Source organism: Glycine soja, chromosome 11 (assembly GCF_004193775.1).
Source record: "Glycine soja cultivar W05 chromosome 11, ASM419377v2, whole genome shotgun sequence".
Lineage (NCBI taxonomy): Eukaryota > Viridiplantae > Streptophyta > Magnoliopsida > Fabales > Fabaceae > Glycine > Glycine soja.
Genome location: NC_041012.1, coordinates 5,785,523 through 5,798,098, shown reverse-complemented (window position 1 = coordinate 5,798,098; position 12,576 = coordinate 5,785,523). Strand labels below are relative to the sequence as shown.

At 31.7% G+C, this 12,576-nt stretch overlaps 2 protein-coding genes across 2 annotated transcripts in view; one reads left to right on the top strand and one right to left on the bottom strand.

Moving 5' to 3' along the window:
- Positions 1 to 5,965, bottom strand: part of LOC114376211 (transformation/transcription domain-associated protein-like) — a 31,961-nt gene extending 25,996 nt beyond the window's left edge. Inside the window, exons 1-5 of the mRNA XM_028334202.1 lie at positions 5,512 to 5,965; positions 4,281 to 4,996; positions 2,439 to 2,564; positions 2,271 to 2,356; positions 1,511 to 1,619 (exon numbers count right to left, since the gene is read on the bottom strand). Coding sequence (XP_028190003.1) covers positions 1,511 to 1,619; positions 2,271 to 2,356; positions 2,439 to 2,564; positions 4,281 to 4,996; positions 5,512 to 5,569 — 1,095 coding nt within the window. The 5' untranslated portion in view covers positions 5,570 to 5,965. The remainder of the gene's footprint in view (positions 1 to 1,510; positions 1,620 to 2,270; positions 2,357 to 2,438; positions 2,565 to 4,280; positions 4,997 to 5,511) is intronic.
- A 4,890-nt stretch (positions 5,966 to 10,855) lies between these two features.
- On the top strand, positions 10,856 to 12,250 carry LOC114375398 (WEB family protein At2g17940-like). Its single transcript, XM_028333170.1, has 2 exons — positions 10,856 to 11,138; positions 11,423 to 12,250. The coding sequence occupies exons 1-2, from the start codon at positions 10,995 to 10,997 to the stop codon at positions 11,921 to 11,923; spliced, it is 645 nt and encodes a 214-aa protein (XP_028188971.1). The 5' UTR covers positions 10,856 to 10,994; the 3' UTR covers positions 11,924 to 12,250.
- The last annotated feature ends 326 nt before the right edge of the window (positions 12,251 to 12,576 follow it).

Genomic DNA, 12,576 nt, shown 5'->3' with positions numbered 1-12,576 from the left:
TAAATACATAACTTACTACATATTTTGATATTTCTTTCTTATTTTTCCTTAAACTATTTGTTTATGTTTTTCCATTATTGGTGTGCATTCCTTTCTTATGAAACATTTTTAAAAGAGAAGAAATTTTATTAAACAAGAGAATAGAGGAGTATGGAGTAACAGATATAATATAATCCAATCCAAATTCCAAAATGAAACCCGTAAATACAAAAATAGAATAAATAATTCAGCTAGGGAAGGCTCACAATCTTTCTCTATATCCAACAAAGAGACCCCACTAGAGCCATTAGCTAAGCATCACAAAAAAGCTCATAACACTACTTTATAACATACCAAACAATAAAACATTATCCTTGAAAACATTCATAGTACTCTCCACAAAAAACTTTTCTTTTTTACTCTTCACAAAATCTATAATTGCTCCAAATTTTCTACACAACATGATTTGTTGAATTACTCCTCCCTTCTTTACCAAATTTTGACTTTTAGTTTCCAGCATGTTTGGTTGAATTACCATATGCTTCTAATAGTTATTTTATTTTACTTTGACAAAAATTTATATGATCTGTTTCTTAAGAGTAAACCCTTATTTTAGTCCTTGAAAGATTTTGGAAGATTGACTTGGTCCGCAAATAATAATTTTTGACATCTAAGAGTCCAAAAGTAACTAAAAAATTATTGTCAATGACTAAAAAATAAAAATCATCATTAGAGGGTTAATTTAATGTCATAATCTTTCAATGACCAAATTATTAGGAAAAACACAAATCCCACAACGGTTAGAAATAATGCCAAGATAGAGTATATAAGTGGGGAGCAACCCTCACCCTACAAGTTGATTTTGTAGGATTGAGTTAGGGCCAAACCCACATTCTAAGACAAAACTGTAACATTCCTGATTTTCAACTTCTTGATAACTCTCACATTACGGCATTTCACGCAGTGATGCTTTATTCAACATCTTTGTTGATCAGAACCCTCCACCAGTATCCCTTTCCAAGACCTTGAAAATAAGTTTTGTCCGCTTCGAGGATCAATGATTGACCCCACAACCAACACAAGACTTTTCAGTGTGTTTTATCCTCAATCATGCTTTCCGGGAAACTTCCCAGAAAGCAACCCATCTCATAACTACTCCAAACCAAATACGCTTAACTATGAAGTTCTTAAGTGATGGGCTACTGAAAAATAGATATATCTTGTTGGTATAGGTAGTATCAATTAATTCCTTTAAGTTATCCTCAACTGTACAGTCTCATACCTGTACATCCCCTGGATCTTTCTCATTCTAGTGTGATTCGATCGAGGTGTTACAAAAATGACATTTCAAAAATCTTTCAACAAATACTAATCTAGTGCTTTATAATAATATTAATCAGTAAACAATTGTTAAGACGACATGATAATAAATAAATAAAAAATCCTTAATTTACTATTCTACAAGAAATTGCTTTAACAAACAACTCCTATATTAAATAATAAACAACATGGAATAAAAAGAAAACCATACTTGTGATAAGGAGAGATCTTGCCGAACATGATGCACAATCTCTGCCAGAAGACTATAAGCCAAGGGCCTCAACGTCTCAAAGCATGCACGTCCAGTCCCAACTAGAACCCTAAAAGTTTGAATTATCTATAACATAAGAGAACATTCAACTTGTATTGATGTCAAGTTTTATTTACTCTGACTATTCTAAATTCTTGGTCCACTTTTCTATATTCTCTACTAGCTAACAGACATAGATTCACCCATTTAGATTCCCACAACTCAACAAGTTTTACTTCAATCTAGGATCTCAAACATCTAACATTGGAAACACAAATCTAGAACCATTATCTGAGAAGCTACAAGAACACGGATCTAAAACAACCCAAATTATGACTCTTAATACAATTGACAGATAACTTTCCAATACAAATATAGCTCGTATAGTTTAATCCTTCTTTACTAAATAACTACACATGATTGTCCTATTAGATCAATTTAAGACCATCTAGTGTGTACTTTGCACCACTATTGATCTTCTAAAAGAGAAAAAGAGAATTACAATAAAGGTTCTCTTGATAAAAATATGTACTACGACAGAATAATAATGACAGAGTGGTTATTCAAGTCACATTAAGCTAATATAGTAGACATAATAGCCACTAGACACTTATAAACGGTTATTTATACTTCATGTAAAAATATTATTAACAGGAATCCCTTATTTGGAATCCATCCAAAAATATCTGCACCAAGATCTCAGAATAGGTCATCAAGTTACCTTTCTTCTAGTAGTGTATCAATAAGAGGAAATAAACCTCTCCTGAAATCTGTTCCAAGGACATGTTTCAGGGATATTAATAGTTCCTGCATCCAACATCTTTGTCTTTAAATCAATTAAAAAGAAATCCAATAGGGAAAAAAAAGACAAAAGCAACAACAGTATCACCTTTCTAATGGATACAGAATCAGAGCATGTTACAAGCAAATTCACAATGCTTTTACATATACTTTCTTCATGCGGCCTTATATAATCAGCATAGCTCTTCAACAGATAAGTTAAAAAGGAAACTGTCTGCAATAACAAAAAATGAAACTAGTAAGTATATAATTAGATGATATCAAGAGAAGGATTAGTTAATGAAAAATTTGTGGCTTTTCGTTTTCAATTGTTCACCCCCAAATAACTGATAAAGTAGGATATATATCCACAGGTGAACCAAATGCCAAAACTGACCATCCTCGTGATGTGACTTTCACCTCATACTTGAAAATTTTAAAGGACTTGTTAATCTGACTACATAAGACAAAAAGGGACCAAAGAGAGTGAAAAAATAATAGCAATTAAGAGTAAAAGAATTGTCTTCAAAAACCTCACTTGACTAACTCATTAACTAACAAAATTTAACTATTTTGCAGATGAAATTTGAGAGAATACCAAACAAGAACAACAGTGGTTATTTCATTTGAAAATGTGATCTTTACCATTATTTGTCATATAAGTTCTATGATGCCCTCGATAAATGGAAATCTTTGGGGTCTTGTTTTCTGTTTCAATTAATATGTTTTCACTAATAACTACAAAAATACCAACTTGTTTTAGTTTAGAAGGAAATGACGAAATAGTGACAAAAAAATGTTGTTTTCACCATTGTCAATACCAGCGTAGCGGAGCGGAGCGGCCAACCCCAAAAGTGGGATAGCGGGATAGCGGATAGCGGGATGACCGCTATTCTAATGTTTTTTTTTATATATGTTAAATAATTAATAATATATATATGTTTGAAAACAAAAATATAAATATATATATATATAAGTTTTTAATATTATAAAATTATGATATTATTATATTTATTTAATATTATTTCTATACTATTTAATTATTAACATTATTATTATATATTAATATTGTTTGGCTACCATTTAACTAGATATGTTAAACTTTAAAACAAAAATATAAATATATAAATAATTAATAATATATATATGTTCGAAAACAAAAATATATAAATATAAGTTTTTAAAATTATAAAATTATGATATTATTATATTTATTTAATATTATTTCTATATTATTTAATTATTAACATTATTATTATATATTAATATTGTTTGCCTCTACGTAAGCCAACCCTAGTGGTATATATGTTTTTTTCCTGAATCCCCTAATGGTATATTAAAACTGCGCCGCAACACAGAGCCCTCTCTCTCTCTCTCGTCCTCCCTCCCTCCCTCTCTCTCTTCCCTCTTTCTCTTTGGAAGAACAAAGCAGACGAAACAACACAGAACAGAACCTCCAGTGCTTCGAAGTAGTGGCGCGAAAAACAGCTCCGCAACCCGCACCGCTCCGCCGCGACCCAAAACCGTGCCGCTACACACGTGTCCGTCGCGGATGGGTGCCGATCCGCTCCGCCCTGCCGCTATTGACAACTATGGTCTTCACCATTTCTTTCACAAGGTGAAAACAAAGTGGCGCTTTTTTAATTATTAGTGCAAAAAAATTAACTGAAAATTAAAGCAGAAAGCAAATCAAACACCAGATTAATTTCCCTAGTAATTGCTAACTTGCTTATGCCAAGTTTATGTGTGAGATGTTGAAAATTCAAAATCCTAATAGTGGGTACGCCATGACCAACATGGGGGTTGGGAGGATTTTGATGTTCACATATATGCCAAAGTTGTACTATGCTCCCAGGTGCTTAAAATACTAAAATCTACACTTACTAAAATAACTACTAATATAAATTGCAAAAATATTTAGCCAGCCTTCATTTTTACCATAAGCACCTACCTTAACTTGTGCACCCTTGAGCTCAATGAAGTGAGTTTTCAAATGAGGAGGAACCCTTTCTGGGCCAGGAACTGATATAGCAGCAACCATCAATGGCAACAATTGAGGAATATTTGCTTGCACAAGACGACTATATAATTGAAACAAAAACATCACCACCAATGGACTCTCCGTAACAATCTTGAATGAGCGAGTACTTGGATTAAGCAGTGAACCAGTTGCAGTGGTGTTGTTTATACCTTGATCAGAAAGTGAAGTCTCCATGGGTTTGACATCTTCCCCAGTCATTGCCATGTTGTCAAAGAAATGGCTAACAGTTAGTTTAAAATTTTGGTAAATCTTGCAGACGAAGTCCAGAAACGGCTGGACTTCATTTTCTAGAGTTGGCCTAAAGTTCCTCAAAAGGTCAAAGATTATACGGATACAAATTAAGCCGTTCTCTTCATTATCGGTGGTAAGCACTTGCATGGCAACCTTCAAGAGGTCTTGTACAAAGGGGCGGAGAACTTCACTGTGCGGAAGTCTGTTCAATATCTCAACCACAATATTCCGAAGCTTGTGCTCCTGATTGTCCACAAACTGTGGCTTCGTAATTTGCAGCAGAATTGCAGAAAATGCCCTGAAGTAGCACTTCAGAAAATTTAAGTACTCAGCAGTGTGAGCTATCTCAAGACTATCCCTAACCTCCATCACCATCTGCAGTCTTGCCGGAATCGCTGTTTTCAACCAGAAACACAAAAACAAAAACAAAAAAATTAAGCAAAAACAAAACACTAAATGTCAAAACAACGAAAACTGAAAGCACTTAAATGCCAATACATCACAGGCATAGTTGAATCCATTTTCCTACGACAAAAGAACATGAAAATAAGCACTAAATGTAAAAACAACAAAAACTGGAAGTGCTTAAATGTCAATACAACAGAGGCATAGTTGAATCCATTTTCCCACGGCAAGAGAAGATGAAAATAAGCATCAAATGTCAAAACAACAAAAACCGAAGGCACTTAAATGCCAACACAACACAACACAGGCATAGTTGGATCCATTTTCCAGCTGCAAGAGAACATGGAAATAAGGAGAAAAATAAAAAGTAAAGCCGAAAGCAACGAGTAAAGCATCCATTTTTAATGTTTCAATCATCACGCAACTTTTTTCCATTTCAATTCACAATCAAACAGTAAAATGCTAAGCAACAATTGCTGCAGATAGAGGGGGAGAGAAAGCATACGGAGGTCTGCCTCCACGAGATGACGAGAATGCTGCTCGAAATTCTGAACAGGACTCATGTTGGCGGTGTAGAAGTGGGAGGGAAATCAGAAAAAGCTCAAACCCTAAGTGGCTAGCTTCAATCTTCAGAGAGAAGAACAATTCAGAGTCGAAAACGTTTATGCTATGATTCTATCTCTAGGGTTTAACAAAGTAACTCTAATCTAAATTCTAAAGGCACTGTGACTGTGAACTCTCTGCCTCTTGCTGCAATTGAGAGAGAGTGGTGTTCAACAACAGATACTTGGAGCGATTGGTGGAGTTAAATAAGAAGAATTTGCATTCTAACTACGAGTTAGGGTATGGAATTTTGTTAGGGCTTGAGGAGCGGCTTTGAGTAACAGTGGTTTCCCCCCTTTCTTTCTAGTGTCGGGTTCTCGTCCTCAACTCGGCACCATGGGAATTGGACTTACTCCAGGGCCAGTGCTTACGTTTAATACGAAAACACACTTACCATTTTACCCTTTTGAATTTAATTGTCTTCTATAATTTAGTCAAACAGAATTAATTTCTCGAGGCTAAAAGGATAAATTAGTTTTTATATTATAATTATAGATCATTAGCGGAAAACAGGCAATTCATGCCTAATTTCTTTTTTCATGTTTTTTAAAAATAAAAAGAAAGATAATAAAAGTTGATGAATAATTTATGAAAATAATTATTGAAATAAAATAGTAATTTATGAATGTAATTATAGAGATAAAATAAATATAAAAATATATACATTAAATCACCTTATTCTTTTTATATATGATTATAGATTATAAATAATGAATATTGATTATACAAAAGGTTTAGTTGCAATTTTCATCCTCCTAATTTTACAAATAGTTGATTCTCACTTTCCTGGTTTTTAATTGTAAAATTTGTTCACCTGATTTTCAAAATTTTGGTACTCCCATCCAAGTTGACTTGGTTGACCGTTAGATGCGACGTTGACTGAGGTTTACTATCTAAGTTTCAGTGGGGATTAATATTGTGGTGGCTCGTTAATTAGTAATTAACATAAATGGACTTAAACATTAACAAATCAAAATTAACGGTGTACAAGACTGTTGAATTGAAGACCATCTTCTCCACCCACATGAAAAACTTCAATACCCAGATGAACATAAAAACTCTCACCCTCTCTCGCCCTTCCTTCTCCAGATCTAAGCACGAAATCCAGATTTAGCACCATTGTTGTAGATGAAGGAGTTGCAGAAATAGGGAAGACCGATAAGCCTCAGAAAAGGTCACAATCCAAACTCGCTCCTCCGTCAGATAAGGTTGATTTCGACAAGGATCTAGGATGTGAGGTTCATGAGGATCCTACACTCTGAAAAGCTTGAGGCGAAACACAGATTGAGAAGTTTATGCGCTTTGGCTGGGCTTCAGACAGATTGAGAATCGTTGTTCGAATCTGGGTTGGGGTTCATACAGATCTAGGGTTCACACTTCCTCCGTGACCGCTCCGCTCCCCAGATCTGTGAGCACATTGAGTATGAAGGTCTGATGGTTCTCAAACTCGGCGCCACCCCCCTTCGCAGTCGTCGTTCCAATCCGCATGATTCTTATCATCTCTGATCATAATGCGATGAGGTTGTTTCCGGTTACCATGCCAGCGCAACAACTGTTTCGATTCGATTTTGTACATGTTTTGGTGTGAGCACGTAGAGTTCAACCTCTGTCTGTTTGAGGTTGCGGAATCACGCCATGACAGTTTATGCATGTTCATGTAGGCTAAATTAATCTTTTTTTTAGGACAGAGAAGATGAAGATGGAGAAACAAAGGTTGCTTATGGGTTCACTTCTACTATTGTTGGTGGTGGTGCTTAAGTCGTTTATTTTTCTGGTTTTGAGGTCGTGTTTGTGATTCTTCTTGATAAATATTACACGTTGAGTTTTTGGTTTTTAATAAATTTATAATTAAATTAATAACTATATTAATCATAATTAATTATTAATAAACAAAATATAAGCAATGTCAGTAATTATATGATCAATTTTGCACGTTGACAGACAATGGGAGCAATTTAATGGAAGGTTCAAAATCACAAATTTTTAAAATTATAATCAAATTTTACAATTAGAAATTAGGGGAATAAAATTTACTTATTTATAAATAAAATTAAAGAGATGAAAATTACAATTGAGCCTTGTATAAATTATATTTTAAGTTATAAAGAATAATTTAATCAATAATATATAAATAACTAAATTTTTTAAAATAATTAATTATTTTAGTCATCATTGTTTTAAATTAATTATTTTATTTATATTTAGTGAAACGAAAAAAAATATTAATGAAACACTAATGTTCTTAAAAAAATGAAAGAAAAAATCATAATTAAACTTTTAAAAATATAAAGAATCAAAAAATTAAATTTTTAAAACTTCACGTATAAATGAAACTTTTAAAAACATAAAAAATTAAAATAAAACTTTTAAAATTTAATTCATTAAATGAAAAAAACTAAAATATAATAAACTAAAAATGACATTAAACTAAAAAATAGCAAAACTATGAAATGGGTCACACTAAATAAAAATAAAAAATTTAAGTAACAATGACTTTAATCTTACTTTTTTAGCTCAAGTTTAACTTTGAAATGAAAAAATATAAAAGATTGATTAAAATTTAAATATATTTTTTACAAGAAAAAAATCTTCATGCACAACAACAATTATTTCTCTCAATTGATTATCGTGTGATATTATTTAGGAAAAAAAATTTTGCTATTTTCCAAATAAAATGAAAAAAGAGTATTTCTACTTATGGTTATATTTTAATTAATGTATATTAAGAATTTTTTTTAGGCTTTAAGGATCATTAGTTATATTTTTTTTCTGTCAATCATTAAATATCACTTTAGTATTATTAAACTGAGTAAACAAAATATAAAAAATACGATGTTAGTTATTTGAATAATATGAATAAAATTCTGGTTAAGGAAAATAATTTAATATAAGTGACTAATTGAAAGATTTGATAGTTTTTTATTATTCCCTCCACCACGAGTACGTATCCTTTTTTACAAGCAATCTTATCATATTATCGGCGGAACGGATCCACAAAATTTTTGCAGTAAGGAATATATATATATTAAATTCGTTTACAAGTATACTAATTAGTCACAAATAGTAAACTTTATAATGAATTTTGTTCATATTTTTATTAATGAATACTCAATTTATAAGTAAAAGATAAAGAATTGCAATGAATTAAAAGAAAGAATTTGAAATTAAAAATAATAAAATAAATAAGATTTAATACAAAAAATAACTTCATAAGTTAAATATGTTGGGGTCTAATTACCTTTGATGCAATATTAATGTTTTCTCAATTTTCATTTACATCTACTAACACACTCCACCCTGATCTCTTACAATAAAAAAACATAATTTATATATTTTCTCTCCTGAATCTCTTTACAAAGATTCAATAGTAAATCACATTAAACATGAAGATGCATGCAAAGGCAAAATAAAGGCACTATATTCCTAGCAATTAATTCTTTATACATCATTTCTCAATTATTTAAAAATTATCATTTCCTACGGTACAATTCCTAAAATTAATGCATGGATGACCATATAATAAATATGAAGAACAAAAAATAAGCAATAGAAATAGAATTTGCATTCAATAGGTAACAAGAATAGTTACACGGACTCCCAACAATGAGTTTTAGCCTCTCATGAACATGAGAGACTTTACACTTCATGGGATAATGCGGCCTAAGATCGCTTACTTTTCACGTTAACTTTGTGTTAATCGCAGGCTTCCATGTTAAGTATGCTTTTGGGCTTTCTCGTGGACTTTTTTTGTGCTAAGCCTGAACTTGTTGTTAAGCAAGGGTGCACACTAAGCTTGGATTGTGCGCTAAGCGAGAGTGCACACTAATCATGGATTGTGCGCTAATGGAATTGTCAAATCCTTTCAACTTTTCTTCAAGGTTTTTTCTTCTAATTTTTGCACCAATTTCCCTTTAAAACACTTCAATTCTTTTTCTTTTGACTTCTTCTAATAAAAAATTACAAAAATGTTAATTTCTTCATTATTTCATTAAAAACAATAATAAAGTAAATAAATTACAATCATTATTAGTCAAAATTGACTATCAAATTAACTTAGATTTCGCAGTTATCAATATAATATATATATATATATATATATATATATATATATATATATTATATACATGATAAAATATTTGTTTTATATAATTAAAATTAAAATAATAAATAAATTTGATATATACTTTTTTATAATTAAAATGATAATGAATAAATATATTTAGATATATAATCCATATTTTAGATTTACATTAATAATTTAAATTATGACATAATATTATTTTTAATTATTGAAAGAAACGCTGAAATTTAATTTAGAGATTGAGATAAAAGAAAGTAAATTAAAAGTCATAGAAAATTAAGAAATTCAAATATACATATAAAAACTAAATAAAAATTAATATGAAGAGGTTGAGAGAGAATTCTTTTGGCTAATTGTCATAATAATGCGAAAAGTACACAAAGATAAAATTAGGGATGTATAATTGAGAAAATAAAAATAAAAATAGAAATGTAGTTTTGTGGAGGCAATAACTATATTATAAATGGACTCCTTTTACTACGTACTTTAAATTATAAGAGTGATTTATAATTATACATGTATATTATATTAAATAAAGTTAACTGTTCGCACGTTTGCAAACGTGTATCCGTTCCTGCTTCAACTAAAGTCAATCCTTGATGGTTTAGTTTTTATGTTGTACTGTTGTAATTTAACCAAAGTTTAGGATGGTCAAACTACTTTTTTTCCTCAATATAAATTTGCTTTAAAGTATTAACAAATATAATAACAATATGTTAATTATGTTAAAATTTGGAAGTAGGTCTAACTAGAGGGCGTTGGATACCTTATTTAATTAGCAATTTGGACGAAGCACTCGGATGAAAAAACTTTCCTTAAGTACATGAACATGCCCAAGTCTTATTTTCTTTCTGAAAATTTGCATGGGCTCCACTAGTGCCTGAAATGGAACCATAAACGATATACTATGGTTGAAAGGAGACAAGTCCTAATCAAGGCTCCAAAGAGTGCTCTCAAAACTTCGATATCATATAGATTGAACTAACTAAATTATCAAGACAGTCCAACCACCCTTGTCAACTTCAATTAACGAAATACCAGTGAAGTGGACGCGAAGAAAAGAAAGGTTTTTGTGATTCTACTAAGTTTCTTTTCAAGTTAGCCAATTATTACACCACCAATATCTATTAACTAATGACCTTAAGACTATTCCTCTCATCTGTTGTATTAAATGGAACTTCCCCTTCAGATATTCACTCATACATTATACCTTAGTTATTAGCAATTTTCTCATTCTATCATAGTTTAATTTCTACACCAGCTGAGGTCAAGTTGGTGACTAGTTAGCTCAAGAACAAACGTTCATGGACAAGAAAGGTGGTGGAATGGTGATCATGGAACGTGCAGAGATTGACACTCGTGCCCCATTCAAGTCTGTTAAAGAAGCAGTTATGTTGTTCGGAGAAAAAGTACTAGTTGGGGAAATTTATGCCAACAAGCTCAAAGAGGTTCTCCCATTTCTCTTTCTACTCCAAGTTTAATTTTTTTTACTATCAATCAATCAGAAATCGTGATAAATATATGTCAATAAATTTATCACACATGTCAATTTTAATTAGATGTCAACAAATTTATCACACATGTCAATTTTAATTAGATGTCAGTGTAAAAGCCATTTACACTATCAGTACATGACTTTAAAAACATAATGCACATGTTAGCTCCAAATTGAAGCAGATGTATATAGTTAGTTAATTAATTTTCTTCTGATTATGTGCCTCAATTGATTAAGATGCAAGTTGAAGCGAATGGAAGTGGGAGTGCACAAACCAGAGGTGGAGCATTGGCAACTGAGCTGGAAGAAACAAAGCAAAGTCTTGAGGGAGCAAGAGAAGAAGCTAGCAATTTGGTTCAACGCATCAAGTCCCTGAAAAAGGAACTGGAACAAACGCAGAAAGAACTAGAAGACACAAAAGCAAGAGAGCAAAGGTTGCTGCAGCGACGGGACGATCCGGAGATTGAAGACCTCAAGTTCATTGCAAATGCAACAACAACCAATATGGAAATCAAAACTCAAAGCAGTGATGAGGAGAAAGCAGAAGAGTTCCAAAAAAGAAGATATGTGAAATTCGCTAGTCCTCATGCACTTGCTCAAGTTATCCCTAACAAGGGTGAATTGCTTGGGAGACCTCCTTCTGTTAAGAAGCCAAAGAGGAAGCCGTTGATGCCTTTGATAGGATGGCTTTTCTCTAAAAAGAAAGGGAGCCATGAAGTTGACTCTCCCAGAGCCTAAGAAGTTCCTCTGACCTTCTTAGTTGGCTAACTTGCTTCTATTTTCTTGAAATTTTCCTTAAATATGTGTCTTGGAGTGTCCTCAATTTTCAGATTAATAATTACATGTTAATTTTCTCTGTTTATGAAGAGAAAGTTGGCCCCTCTCAGTTTTGTAAATTTGTAACTCGTATTTCACTTACTGAGCTGGCTTCTGTTGGAGTTTGCTGGGTAGCATAAGAGATTTTGGAACCGTATGGAATCGAACCAGAGACAATAAAGTGCTTTTGTGTATAGTGTATACTGTATAAACTACAAAGTATACTCAGTGAAATATACCACTTGGATATTTTGTGTTTGGTCAACAACTCAACATAATGTGTTTTTGTTCCTAGGTTAGAAATTACGAGTATTTTTTAACTCACTAAGTCAAAAATTAATATCGTTTGCGATATATGACTGTCATTGATCTAATGAAATTTTACACACAATAAGAATCGAATATGAATTATTTCACTAAATTTACACTCATTTAAACGAAATAAGATCTTACACCACTCATCAATCCTTTGGGTTCAACATAGTGTGTTTAGAGTCAAGTTAGCTTATGTTAGTCTAAACATACTTTTAACTCTTAACAAATTTTGAGATGATTTTTTTAATTGAAGTAAATGG

What these genes read in the sequence shown, in the direction of transcription:
- LOC114375398 (XM_028333170.1), top strand. Translation starts at nt 10,995, where the DNA reads ATGGACAAGAAAGGTGGTGGAATGGTGATCATGGAACGTGCAGAGATT. An exon ending in ATGCCAACAAGCTCAAAGAG is followed by an intron (nt 11,139 to 11,422) that starts GTTCTCCCATTT and finishes CAATTGATTAAG; the next exon opens with ATGCAAGTTGAAGCGAATGG.